Source organism: Coregonus lavaretus, assembly GCF_964263955.1.
Source record: "Coregonus lavaretus genome assembly, contig: HAP1_SCAFFOLD_324, whole genome shotgun sequence".
Taxonomy (NCBI): Eukaryota; Metazoa; Chordata; class Actinopteri; order Salmoniformes; family Salmonidae; genus Coregonus; species Coregonus lavaretus.
In genome coordinates, this window is record NW_028157408.1 from 355,261 (window position 1) to 370,000 (window position 14,740).

General features: G+C 43.8%; 2 protein-coding genes across 3 annotated transcripts in view; one reads left to right on the forward strand and one right to left on the reverse strand.

Annotated features, from left to right (window-relative positions):
* The first annotated feature begins 1,271 nt into the window (after positions 1–1,271).
* On the forward strand, positions 1,272–11,518 carry LOC311125475 (E3 ubiquitin-protein transferase RMND5B-like). 2 transcript variants are annotated; one of them, XM_084199525.1, is made up of 10 exons: positions 1,272–1,300; positions 3,487–3,659; positions 4,704–4,846; positions 5,017–5,154; positions 5,274–5,374; positions 5,901–6,067; positions 8,485–8,650; positions 8,789–8,891; positions 9,096–9,250; positions 9,394–11,518. In XM_084199525.1, exons 2-10 carry the CDS (start codon positions 3,521–3,523, stop codon positions 9,455–9,457), a joined length of 1,176 nt encoding a protein of 391 aa, XP_084055651.1. In that variant the 5' UTR covers positions 1,272–1,300; positions 3,487–3,520; the 3' UTR covers positions 9,458–11,518. The 2 variants fall into 2 exon arrangements, with proteins under 2 accessions (XP_084055651.1, XP_084055652.1); XM_084199526.1 differs by lacking the exon at positions 1,272–1,300 and adding an exon at positions 1,319–1,592.
* A 3,098-nt stretch (positions 11,519–14,616) lies between these two features.
* Positions 14,617–14,740, reverse strand: part of n4bp3 (NEDD4 binding protein 3) — a 53,870-nt gene continuing 53,746 nt past the window's right edge. Inside the window, exon 10 of the mRNA XM_084199521.1 lies at positions 14,617–14,740. This exon is cut by the window's right edge and continues 492 nt beyond it. The gene's annotated coding sequence lies outside the window, so the exon portion shown is untranslated.

The window sequence follows — 14,740 nt, forward strand, 5'->3', positions numbered from 1 at the left end:
TTGTCTGTTGTAAAGTGTGATTATGCATGTTTAGATCATAAGGAGTGAAAGATGAGATCAATTGGAGTTCAATTGACTTGTACAGATGTTCTAATATAATAACATATGCCATTTAGCAGACGCTTTTATCCAAAGCGACTTACAGTCATGCGTGCATACATTTGTTTACGTGTGGGTGGTTCCGGGAATCGAACCCACTATCCTGCCATTGCAAGAGCCATACCAACTGAGCTGCAGAGAACAACACTTATCTTCCTTACTAGTGTTTCTCTAATCTGTAGAACACCCCTTGCTGGTTTGACCACCGTGCACCTGCAGCATAGTAGTGTGAGCTGAGCCATGCAACGTAAGAAAATGGGGCAGGCATTACATCTCCAGCTCCAAAACTCTCCTCTCTGTGGGATTTCATTCAAACGTATAGGAAGACTTTCATAGACGTAGAGGTGAGAAAGTGTTCCAGGGAAGGGAACTTCTCAGTTGGCTCACGCATGAGGGGAATGATGGTAGCAACCTTTGTGAGATTGTGATGCGAGCTGTGTGTGGTTGGGGCTGGATGGCCACCCGGGGCTCGCTAAAAGATTGATCGAATCCTTAACCTGAACCTGCACTGCTCTGGCTATGCAGCCTTTCTCTTCCCTCTGAAACACGAGCTTCATTAGTTATATCTCCATAAGTTTGGCCTCCAGTAGCCTAGGCTAGGCTACACACAGACTCCCTAGTGTGAAACTGAGATTTGTCTTTCTTTTGATACACTCGGTGTGTGTTGATGCAAGTTAATGAAGCGACAGAATTTAGACTTAGAACTTATTGATTGCATAAATAATTTAGATGTCTTATGAGCGCCTTTCAGTAATCTACAATCACATTTCTGGTTTGTGTGTGTGTTTTACATCAATGGCAGTCTGGGGTCATGACCAGATAGTTACATCACAGGTGGGAAATCCCCTGGCCAGCTCCAAGCCACACACCTGTCTGCACTATCGGTCTGCAATCTGGCCATAGATCTCCATTCATAACCGTCCATACAGCGCCACCTTGGGTTCGCAATTAACTTGTAGGCTATGTGAGACAATTTAATATTGGAATCAAATGCTATCACTTTGAAACCTAAATTGTACTTGTTTTATAAGGCTACGTGATTATGTACCAGAGGATGGAACTCTGTAAATATTAAAACATTGAATCAAGTCTAAGAACCTTACATTTATGGGCAAAGTAGCTACAGTACTTTTATTATGAAAATCCGAGACGTGCGACACAGGAAGGAAGTTCAACTGGTGGAGAATCGCTGTCACGACAGGCAAGTGGTGTTTCTTTGGACGTTTTATGTTGTCCTTTTAACACATTTTTGTATTTTCTGACATGTTGTTGATATATTTGAGAATTTCAAAAAATATTTGGATAATCTGACTATCTTTCTAACTATGCAATCGATTAAAATACACCATTATTGCCAAGTCAAACATAAACAGCTTCGGTCCATTGCTAGGTTTACGTTATGCGAAAACTTGAAATGTATGCGAAAGGATAGAGTATCAAAACCTAGCTAGCTACTCACCAACATTTCTTCGCTGCCATTAGGATTGTCAGAGGTATGATAATCGCCATCGTAACCAAGTGGTGTTTGATACGAGTTCTTATACAGCTAGATAACGTCTAGCTACCAGTAGCTATATAACGGTAGCTGGCTTGGTAACGTTAATGTTGTTGTGGATATGGCTAACTTGATATTTGCTAACATAGCTGCTATCAGAGCTTTGTTGTGAGTTTAGTAAGTAGCAAGAACACAGCTGGCTAGATTCTTAGTCTTTCGCTATCTACTGTAGCTAGCTACGTGACTTGACTCAAACAAAGTGTCAGCAAACGATTTGGCTAGTTAGCCTAACGTGCTAACCCTGTGTTGCAGTCGAATGTCATTGGTCGAGGGCTTGAGGCTATGGACAGGGCCTATTAGCTTCAGCGAGTAAACCGGTTCCAAAAGTAGCCGTTTTTTAACGTAATGTGTACCTACATAGCAATTTTGTTATTTGTCAAATTTAAAATGTAAAACAGAAGTTTAGATATGTTATGACGAGAAGAGCAAAGTTGCAAAACAATGTTTTTCAAATGGATACACCAGGGATGCCTGGCCAAAACATTCAGGCCTAACAACAGTGATATCCACTTGTTGATCTAGAATAGATTGGTCTTCTTTAATCTTTTCTGTTGCCTGTCAATGATTATGAATACTGTCCAAACTGTGCCATAGTTCACTGTAGGCTTTAGCAAATCTGATTAAACTAGTAAAGGCCTACTGTAGCTCAGTTGGTAGAGCATGGCGCTTGCAACGCCAGGGTTTTGGGTTCGATTCCCACGGGGGGCCAGTATGAAAAATGTATGCATTCTGGATAAGAGCGTATGTTAAAATTTAAATGTAAAGGATTTTGTTGACCAGTTAGGCTTAATCAGTTATGCTAGTAGTGAAACACAACAGTAGGGTCCATGGGTTGATTGAAAAATGCTGAGCTATTGTTTGTGACATTGTTCAGTGCTTCTCAAACCTCTCCTCGGGGACCCCCAGCTGTTCCAGGTATTTGATCTATTCTACAGCTAGCACACCTGATTCAACTTCTCAACTAATCATCAAGCCCTTGACTAGGTGAATCAGATGAGCTAGTTCAGGCCCTTGACTAGGTGAATCAGATGAGCTAGTTCAGGCCCTTGACTAGGTGAATCAGATGAGCTAGTTCAGGCCCTTGACTAGGTGAATCAGATGAGCTAGTTCAGGCCCTTGACTAGGTGAATCAGATGAGCTAGTTCAGGCCCTTGACTAGGTGAATCAGATGAGCTAGTTCAGGCCCTTGACTAGGTGAATCAGATGAGCTAGTTCAGGCCCTTGACTAGGTGAATCAGATGAGCTACTTCAGGCCCTTGACTAGGTGAATCAGATGAGCTAGTTCAGGCCCTTGACTAGGTGAATCAGATGAGCTAGTTCAGGCCCTTGACTAGGTGAATCAGATGAGCTAGTTCAGGCCCTTGACTAGGTGAATCAGATGAGCTAGTTCAGGCCCTTGACTAGGTGAATCAGATGAGCTAGTTCAGGCCCTTGACTAGGTGAATCAGATGAGCTAGTTCAGGCCCTTGACTAGGTGAATCAGATGAGCTAGTTCAGGCCCTTGACTAGGTGAATCAGATGAGCTAGTTCAGGCCCTTGACTAGGTGAATCAGATGAGCTAGTTCAGGCCCTTGACTAGGTGAATCAGATGAGCTAGTTCAGGCCCTTGACTAGGTGAATCAGATGAGCTAGTTCAGGCCCTTGACTAGGTGAATCAGATGAGCTAGTTCAGGCCATTGACTAGGTGAATCAGATTAGCTAGTTCAGGCCATTGACTAGGTGAATCTGGTGAGCTACAAAAAAATGGTGAAATGCCTGGGGGTCCCTGGGGAGAGTTTGAGAACCACTGACCTAGGCCTAGTTCCCTTGGTTATGTGTCTTCTCTCTCCAAGGTGCTAGTGAATGCAGTAGGGTCCCAGTCTAGGGATGGAGCAGTGTGCGTGTGTGGAGCGGGAGCTGGAGAAGGTGCTCCATAGGTTTGTCATGTACGGACACCAGTCAGAGGAACGGCTGGACGAACTACTACGCAGCGTCTGTGAGCTACGGGGACAGCTGGTCACATTCGGTAAGGCCAAGCCACCTCCACGCTCTAGTTTAGAAGTAGTGTCCGCTCCAGTCATCCTGTAACTTGCAGGTGCATGGTACAAAATAAAATAATGATAGATACCTGCACACACTGTTAAAGGCCCCATATTCAAGGAATTTGATGCAAGAGTATAACTAAAGCATCGAACAATATGCAATGAAGTTATGAAATATTGCTTTGCTCCGGTTGCGTGCCATGACTCATGAGTGTTCAGGCACAGAAGTGATTCATAGGTCTCTTTATGTAACTTTCAACAGGACTGCTTTTAGCCTTTTAACATTATAACTTGCTGTCTCCTTCAGGGCAGAGACACGTATTTGAGAGTTGGGGCAACTTTTAGAATGTTGAATAGTGTTCTAATTCTAGACATTCAGTTACATAGCATTGTTTGAATATTCCCATGTAATGCTAATGGTGTGCTAACCATAGAAATATGTAATTATTGGTGTGTTCGTAAATTTGCTCTGGCTATCTACTCCGAGAGTGCATAATAACGAAGGAATTTACGAACGCTCAACACCCGTTGAATATGGCCGGTGTCAGTAAATGTTGGCAAAAAAACATAATTAAATTGTTGCCAGCAGCACAGTTAGTCACCAACGCTCTGGATAACATGAAAACACCTTAACTAGCTCTGCTAGGGCTAGTAAAATGGTCAGAGTGAGATTTTCTCTCATTTGTGTCTGGAAGTAGCTAGCCAACGTTAACCAGTTAGCTTGGGTGCTTGACTGTCGTTGTGAGGTCCGAACACTCGGATCAACCCTACTCCTCGGCCGGAGCGTCCAGTGTGCGCTCTGAACGCTCCGAGAGCGAAACACTCTGAATTTACGAATGGACAATCTGACAATGCTCTGAATTTACGAACGCCCAGAGTGGACTCTGGCACTCCAGATTTGAATTGACGAACACACCCTATATTTATATGGCGCCAACATGGCTGCCATAGAATGTTGTGTCATGTCAATGCATCACAATGCAGAAACCTCAATGTCCCAACTCTCTGAATATATGGCGCTCCTTTAGGGGTACAAGATGCAGATCTGTCGGTGCTGTCTCAGACGATGGCCCAGTGTTGTAAGAACATTAAAGAAACGGTACAGCTGCTGGCCTCCAGACACAAGGACATCCACGGCAGTGTCTCCAAAGTCGGCAAAGCTATCGACAGGGTAAGAGTTTCCCAATAAATGCTTTCATTGTAGTATCTTTATATTTTTAGAAAATATGAATCTTGACACAACTTCCTTGTGGTTTAAGCCAATATTATAAACGTAAGCACACAAGGGAGAAATATATTTCCTCTTGTCCTTTGGTTGTTTCCTGGTCGTCGTTGCTGTAGAACTTTGATGCAGAGGTGAGTGCAGTAGTGGCAGAGACAGTGTGGGACTCACCTGAGAGACAAAAGTACCTGAGTGAGACCATCGTGGAACACCTGTACAGACAAGGCATGCTGAGCGTGGCAGAGGACCTATGTCAGGTAAACAGAACAATTGATATGAAACAAAATCCTGCACACCCTGTTGGTCCCCAGAACCAGAATTGAATAACTTGTATATGTATTAAAACTGCCTGCCTTCTCTGTTGTGTGTGTCCCAGGAGTCTGGAGTAGTGATTGACATGAGCATGAAGCAGCCGTTCTTGGAACTCAACAGGATCCTGGAGGCCTTAAGGATGCAGGACCTCAGACCAGCACTAGAGTATGTACTGTACCTCCTCTCTGTTATATACTGACCTCAGACCAGCACTAGAGTATGTACTGTACCTCCTCTCTGTTATATACTGACCTCAGACCAGCACTAGAGTATGTACTGTACCTCCTCTCTGTTATATACTGACCTCAGACCAGCACTGGAGTATGTACTCTACCTCTATCTCCTCTCTGTGTGGAGTTCAATGTGAATCACACCCCTCTTTGATCATTTTGAGCCATTCAGTAACTGACTTTAGAACAGTGAAAACAATTGAGATCTGAAAGACTTGTAGACACCCGGTCAGGTTTGGGGTCAATACCAGAGTTGAAGGTTAATTGGAATTTCGGTTAACTTCCTGAATTGATTGAATTGAAATGTAATTGAGCCCAACCCTGGGGTCTATTCACTAGGAGCCAAACAGAAGGAGACGGGGAGGTACCTACCTGAATTTGTCCAATAGAAATGATTGTTTTCAGTTTGCTATGGTGTGCACTAATTACATGATTACAAGCGTCTCTCTCCCTGGCTCCAGGTGGGCAGTAACAAACCGGCAGCGCCTGCTGGACCTGAACAGTACCCTGGAGTTCAAGCTGCACCGCCTCTACTTCATCAGCCTGTTAAACGGAGGCATCACCAACCAGCTGGAGGCGCTACAGTACGCCAGGCACTTCCAGCCCTTCGCCTCACAGCACCAGAGAGGTAGGGGACACAGACAGCCTGGGCCCTGTTCAGGTCAGGAGGGTGGGACAGATAGAAATGTATAGAGCAGATACAGTGGGGAAAAAAAGTATTTAGTCAGCCACCAATTGTGCAAGTTCTCCCACTTAAAAAGATGAGAGAGGCCTGTAATTTTCATCATAGGTACACGTCAACTATGACAGACAAAATGAGAAAAAAAAATCCAGAAAATCACATTGTATGATTTTTAATGAATTTATTTGCAAATTAAGGTGGAAAATAAGTATTTGGTCAATAACAAAAGTTTCTCAATACTTTGTTATATACCCTTTGTTGGCAATGACACATGTCAAACGTTTTCTGTAAGTCTTCACAAGGTTTTCACACACTGTTGCTGGTATTTTGGCCCATTCCTCCATGCAGATCTCCTCTAGAGCAGTGATGTTTTGGGGCTGTCGCTGGGCAACACGGACTTTCAACTCCCTCCAAAGATTTTCTATGGGGTTGAGATCTGGAGACTGGCTAGGCCACTCCAGGACCTTGAAATGCTTCTTACGAAGCCACTCCTTCGTTGCCCGGGCGGTGTGTTTGGGATCATTGTCATGCTGAAAGACCCAGCCACGTTTCATCTTCAATGCCCTTGCTGATGGAAGGAGGTTTTCACTCAAAATCTCACGATACATGGCCCCATTCATTCTTTCCTTTACACGGATCAGTTGTCCTGGTCCCTTTGCAGAAAAACAGCCCCAAAGCATGATGTTTCCACCCCCATGCTTCACAGTAGGTATGGTGTTCTTTGGATGCAACTCAGCATTCTTTGTCCTCCAAACACGACGAGTTGAGTTTTTACCAAAAAGTTCTATTTTGGTTTCATCTGACCATATGACATTCTCCCAATCCTCTTCTGGATCATCCAAATGCACTCTAGCAAACTTCAGACAGGCCTGGACATGTACTGGCTTAAGCAGGGGGACACGTCTGCCACTGCAGGATTTGAGTCCCTGGCGGCGTAGTGTGTTACTGATGGTAGGCTTTGTTACTTTGGTCCCAGCTCTCTGCAGGTCATTCACTAGGTCCCCCCGTGTGGTTCTGGGATTTTTGCTCACCGTTCTTGTGATCATTTTGACCCCACGGGGTGAGATCTTGCGTGGAGCCCCAGATCGAGGGAGATTATCAGTGGTCTTGTATGTCTTCCATTTCCTAATAATTGCTCCTACAGTTGATTTCTTCAAACCAAGCTGCTTACCTATTGCAGATTCAGTCTTCCCAGCCTGGTGCAGGTCTACAATTTTGTTTCTGATGTCCTTTGACAGCTCTTTGGTCTTGGCCATAGTACAGTTTGGAGTGTGACTGTTTGAGGTTGTGGACAGGTGTCTTTTATACTGATAACAAGTTCAAACAGGTGCCATTAATACAGGTAACGAGTGGAGGACAGAGGAGCCTCTTAAAGAAGAAGTTACAGGTCTGTGAGAGCCAGAAATCTTGCATGTTTGTAGGTGACCAAATACTTATTTTCCACCATAATTTGCAAATAAATTCATTAAAAATCCTACAATGTGATTTTCAGGATTTTTTTTTCTCAATTTGTCTGTCATAGTTGACGTGTACCTATGATGAAAATTACAGGCCTCTCTCATCTTTTTAAGTGGGAGAACTTGCGCAATTGGTGGCTGACTAAATACTTTTTTCCCCCACTGTATATGATGGTCTGAACGGAGGCACTAACAGTCCTACACCTCACAGCACCAGAGAGGTAGGGACAGAGACACACCCTGGCTGGGGCCTCCTGGTGGTTTTGAAGAGGGGTAGGGACAGAGACACACCCTGGCTGGGGCCTCCTGGTGGTTTTGAAGAGGGGTAGGGACAGAGACATACCTGGCTGGGGCCTCCTGGTGGTTTTGAAGAGGGGTAGGGACAGAGACACACCCTGGCTGGGGCCTCCTGGTGGTTTTGAAGAGTCCTCTCCCTCCAGACATCCTTCCTGATCACTGTCTCCTCTCCCCCAGACATCCTTAATAACACTGTCTCCTCTCCCCCAGACATCCTTAATAACACTGTCTCCTCTCCCCCAGACATCCTTAATAACACTGTCTCCTCTCCCCCAGACATCCTTAATAACACTGACTCCTCTCCCCCAGACATCCTTAATAACACCGTCTCCTCTCCCCCAGACATCCTTATTAAAAACACTGTCTCCTCTCCCCCAGACGTCCTTAATAACACTGTCTCCTCTCCCCCAGACGTCCTTAATAACAGTGTCTCCTCTCCCCCAGACATCCTTAATAACAGTGTCTCCTCTCCCCCAGACATCCTTAATAACAGTGTCTCCTCTCCCCCAGACATCCTTAATAACAGTGTCTCCTCTCCCCCAGACATCCTTAATAACAGTGTCTCTTCTCTCCCAGACATCCTTAATAACAGTGTCTCCTCTCCCCCAGACATCCAGATCCTCATGGGTAGTCTGGTGTACCTGCGGCACGGCATAGAGAACTCTCCCTACCGCTCGCTGCTAGAGACCAACCAGTGGGCTGAGATCTGTAACAGCTTCACCAGGGACGCCTGCTCTCTGCTGGGGCTTTCTGTAGAGTCACCTCTCAGTGTCAGGTTAGACACACACACACACACACACACACACGGCAGTGAGTATGACGCTGATAGTAAGATTCCTTTCAATGCTCTTGTCTTTGTTTTTCACTGCAGTAAGTATCTGTGATTTCTGTGTTGAATGTTATTCTCTGTCAGTTTTGCGTCAGGCTGCATGGCTCTGCCAGTCCTGATGAACATCAAACAGGTGATCGAACAGAGACAATGTAGTGGAGTCTGGACACACAAAGACGAGCTGCCTGTAAGTCTCCCTCTCTAAGCTCTCTCTGCTATTCTCTCATGACTTTTTCTGGGCGACGACGACTCAGAGTATTTATTAGCATTTTCAAAGCATGAATTGTAATTCATAAGTATTCCTAACATCTATAGGACTATAACCATTTATAATGGATTATTAATGAAGGTTGTCATAGAAGGGTAACGGTCCTGTCTCCTCTCCCTCCAGATTGAGATAGACCTGGGGAAGAAGTGCTGGTACCACTCTGTGTTCGCCTGTCCCATCCTCAGGCAGCAGACGTCAGAGAGCAACCCTCCCATGAAGCTCATCTGTGGACACGTCATCTCCAGAGATGCCCTCAACAAACTCACCAACGCTGGAAAGTAAGTCTGATCCAGGCTGACCGACAGACAGACAGGCTGGCACTCAACCATTGGCAGAGTCAGACCTGTGTAATTATGTGGTTAAACTCTCCTGCCTGCCTGTGTATGTCTAACTCTCTCTGTCCTCCATCTCCTCTCCTCAGACTGAAATGTCCCTACTGTCCCATGGAGCAGAACCCGTCAGATGCCAAGCAGATCTTCTTTTGATCCCCCATCCTGTTTCCTGAAACCCCCAGGCAGAGTGGAGCTACAGAATCTACCTGCTACCCCAGGACCTGTCAATCCCCCATCCTACCTCCTCACAGGCACCAATTTGCCCCAGTCTCCCCCCCCCCCCCCCCCCAGTGATGGCCCAAGGCTGTAATACTCCCGCCTCGTCATTCCCCCCTCAACAGCTCCTAGTGTACCTGGGGCCGATGTGGATGGCCCAACAAATAACTTCTACCCATAGGGAGAGAGAAAGGAGTCGGTGGACATGAGAACCAAGGAAACGTCTCACAAAAGTATTGTTCATTCATCGACACTCGTTCATTTGCAACTGCCTGCAGAACTTATAGGCTTTTTCTTTAAGGATGTGATGAGGCGTTATGTTTTCTTTTGTGGGATTTTGATAGGGTATCAAGTTGAGTTGATGTTGATACGGTATCAAGTCAAGTTGAGTTGATAGGGTATCAAGTTGACATTGATAGGGTATCAAATTGAGTTGATATGGTATCAAGTTGAGTTGATATGGTATCAAGTTGAGTTGATAGGGTGTCAAGTTGAGTTGATAAGGGTATCAAGTTGAGTTGATAGGGTGTCAAGTTGAGTTGATAAGGGTATCAAGTTGAGTTGATAGGGTGTCAAGTTGAGTTGATAAGGGTATCAAGTTGAGTTGATAAGGGTATCAAGTTGAGTTGATAAGGGTATCAAGTTGAGTTGATAGGGTATCAAGTTGAGTTGACGTTGATAGGGTATCAAGTTGAGTTGACGTTGATAGGGTATCAAGTTGAGTTGACGTTGATAGGGTATCAAGTTGAGTTGACGTTGATAGGGTATCAAGTTGAGTTGACGTTGATAGGGTATCAAGTTGACGTTGATAGGGTATTTGGATGACTGCTCTGTTCCTTTTTTCTTTCCTCTATCTGTCCATCTGTAGGATTTCCTCAGTACACAGAATGGCTCAGTTGAATGTTAGAGGGGTGATGTGACATTGTTCTTTAGGAAGTTGTCTGATTTCAGGAGAGTATTTAAACTTCTATATTACAGAGGTAAAGCTAAGTGGCCTCTGAGAAAGTGTATTCGCATAAAAATTGTATTGAGAGGTTGTGATTGGCTGATAGGTGGAGGTGACCGTGGTTACAGTTTGTGAATGGAACACTGATTGTATTATAAAAAAAAAAAACATGTATCTTTTTGGCGACGATATAATAAAGGCCCTGATTGGTTGAAAGTCACTTTGGGTTACAGTACATGTATCAGTGTGATGATCAACAGTTGTGATCGATGGAGAGGTCGAGGGTCAATTGGCTGATTGATTTTGCGACTGGCTCCAATAACAATATTTTCCTGAAGAAGGAAGCCATGTTTCTTGTTCTGTGTAGGCCCATGTATTCAACAAAAACAAATCTACTACTGTGAACTCTGCTTTTGTTTTTATTTATCATCGCTAGAATCACGTCTCCTGTAAAATAGTGAAGCGATAATTAACATAATACATTTTATGAAATATAATTATGCCACAAAATAGTAACATCAGTTTTGGGTTGGATCCATGATCAAATCCTTCTCCGTTGTCCAAACCGATAGCTCCTAGCCCATGAAATGGTGATGTCATACCAGCCCATGGAATGGTGATGTCAGCGAGTTCTGCACCAGCATCTCTTTAACAGCCAACACATGGTAGCAGTCAGCCATTATATCAACTCTGCACTGATCTCCAGTCAGAATGAATGATGGTGGCAGGTATAAAAAAAAAAGTAAAAATATTTTATGCTTTGTGTGTGCGCACACTTGTTTGGTTGATTTTACATTTGATTTACTGCATTTGGTTGACAATCATTCATCTCCTTTCCCAGGTTGACAGAATACATTAAGGTCTGTTATGGCTGCTTCTTCTTTGGGTTATTTTTCTTTTCCAGTAGTCAGTTATTGAGTTCTTGTATGATAGGTTTGACTTTTACCTGCTTCTCTTTCTTTATTCAAGTTGTTGTATTGTACATATTTATCCTCTAACATGTTTCATATTATACTTGCATCTTAAAATGGAATAAAAACTTTATACTCCAACTCTGTTTCTATGTTTGTGGAAAGTATTACAGTTTGGTTGGTTTTTGGTTCAGTTAGCTGCAGAAAGATGTACCGGGTAACAATTTTTTTGGTGAGAGCCAATATTAGCTATTGAGGTTGACTCACATGCTCCTCTTGCTGATGCCACCAGATGGCGACAGGACCACACTGTAGATGACTTCTACATACTAAACAACATGCCTTAGTTTTGGTTGCCAGCCTGAGAATTTAGTTGCAGAAAGGTCCCCACCTGGGCTAGCTGTATTCACTTCACGCAAACAATTGTCCTCCTGTTGACTTTAACTGGTGTGTGGTATAGTTGTATGTGATACTGTAAACCACCTACACTGAATGGTTGAAATCCAAGCCGTGTAGAGTCCCTCCCACATACAGAGCAGCAACACACAGAAGCATGAGTTATCTTTCACCATCGTCATCCAACACTCCACAGACAGTCACCTATGTGAGCAGTGGAGTTATATTAAGCCCTGGTTTATATAATATTGTTAGATGGAGGTTGGTGAGTCAGAGGGAGAGATGGTGTTTGGCTTGACCCCCCCCCCCCCCCTGTTAGCTAACTGCTCAAATCATGAACCTTGCAATTACACAAGTCATATATGCTTGAGAGTGGGTGGGAGGAGGGCTCATAGTAATGGCTAGGATGGAGTAAATTAAATGGTATCAAACACATTTAAATGTGTTTGAGAGTTCCATACCATTCCATTGATTCTGTTCCAGCCTATACTATGAGCCCTCCTCCCCAATTAAGGTGCCACCAGCCACCTGTGGTACACACACACACATATGTTTACATCTGGGTTCTAAAATAACACTGGGTGTTTGTTGTGTGTGTGTCCAGCACTCAACTTCACAAAACCATCCAGGGCAGCTACTCCCCTTCTCTACAGATTACCTTGGCTGGCTCCCATAGAAAGACCTGTTCCTTACGCTAACAAAGATCCTCCAGTTTCCATCTGGGCTGACCTCTGACCTCTAATGTCCAAACTCAGGGAGGAGGCACGTAGCGGCCAGGGTTGGACAAGGGAGGGAGGGGTGGTGTGTGTGTGTATTTGTAAGCCAGGGTTGTACAGGGGAGTGACAGGGTGTGTGTGCTGGGATAAGGATCCAAGGCAGAGACATTCTAAAGGGTATTTTCCCAGCAGCTTCCTCCAGCCCGTAGTCTAGAGGGGCCACAAAAACTAATCTCTCAGTTAATAGTCTCCTTCACTAGAGATATTGGGAGAATCTCAGTTGCATACTCCTCGTGTCCTCTCTCCTCGCCTCCTTCTCAAAACCCATTGTACGAATAAGCCAGTGGTCCCTCCCCTCTGACCTTCTCCTCCAATGGGTTTTGAGAAGGAGGCGAGGAGTACGCAATTGAGAGATTCTCCTATTGTCCAGTCCTGCACACAACAGATAGGTATTTAAAGTCCCAGGAGGATGGGGGAACGGTAACAAAGTCTGAGCTAAATGTAGTACAAGACTCTAGGGTTGATGTACGTCACAGGGCTCAGTGTAGTATAGTATAGCACGGTACAGAACATTACAGTAGCATACCACTGGACTACTACAAGTTGTAGGTACAGGTTGTGCTTTTGTTTGTATTCCTTAGTCAACAGCTAACATAAAGAAAATTGCCCTCACACCACTTGATAAATGTTTATTATATAAATTCAGAAGCAACATATATAATGTGTATATATATTTGTTATTTAATTCCAGTGGTTTAACACAAGGATAGTACAGTATTTACTTTTCAAAGCATCGCTGTCGGATGAAAAACTATTTTTGCCATATATCTTTTTACATGTATTGAAAGCAGTAACTCCCCTCAATGTACTCTCTGAATATTTAATGACTCTAGGACCAAGAAAATGTATTCAAAACAGCTTCTCAAGTTTTGTAATTGTATGTTTGTTATTGAGAAAATATGGCAATTTCTTCCATTTGATTAACAGTTTCTGTTTAGGAGATGAGGTTTTCCTCCGACAGCAACGATAGATACAAGTGAATGATCAGTATTTAGTCCAATGGGATGCAGAATAATGGCCAGAGCTTTAATACTAGGCTGTATTTGGCTATTCATTCAAAGTGTCCTTTACTCAAACAGTACATGCTTCTGCAGCATTAGTATATCCAAATTACAACTATAAACAGATTACAATATAGTGATTTGGGGACAGAAAATAGAATCACATGAAAATAAATATACATTCTATAAAATGTCCTCAATACAGTATTGTTACAGTATTGCAGTTTTCTTAAAGGGTCATTTTACCCCCCAAAAAGATATTGTCATCCTCATCACTAAAATTGCCCTTGTTGTTAATGGCAGAGCAATAGCATCCGTGTTGGCCTCTGACGGTCTAGTACTCGTACTTAACTCAGTGGTACAGCTTCCTCCTCTCTGAGCCCAGCACCCTGGACGCTCCCTGAATGAAGAGAACATTTAATGTCATTTACATTAGGCCTACTGTACCCACCACAGAGACAATGACCGTATCTCACCACACCGGGACAAAACCCAAATCCCTTTAGATCGTTCTTTGCATCCAAAACGGCACCCTATTCCCTATATAGTGCACTACTTTTGACAAGAGCCCTATAGGTCCTAGTCAAAAGTAGTGTACTATACAGGGTATAGGGTGCCATTTGGGGCGCACACACCCTTACTTTACCCCAGTCAGTGATTGAACTTCAACTAGCCCACAGAACGGCTGTGAGGATTGGAACTATCAAACACACTGGTTTGAATATATACACACAGAACAACATTAGATTAAGTAACATTTACAAATAGGTTATTATTATTATTATCATTCTTTGTATAACAAGCAGCCCTCTAAAGTGAGGTTTGGTCAGTGTCGTGTTTGAGGGAATGTACAGTGTTCTCGACTCTTAATACGCTGTCATTTATTGGTGGACTGAAACAGGAAGTTGTCATTGATTGGTGGATTGAAAGAGGAAGTAGGAAGTGGAACCTCCAATAAACAGTACCAGATGGGGTGTATCATTGCATTGCTGATTATATATGCACACTATTCAGTCTTGTTCATACAGGTCTAGGAGTATAGGAGTGCAGAGTTGCTTTGGAATTGGAACTGGACCCTCCACAAGGACATAGAGATAAGGGGTGAGGATTTGGTTTGGAATGGGGCCCTCCTGTCCTTTCAAGTCTGTAAGAAGCCTGAGTCTTCATGAAGGAGATAGGAAGAGGGGGCG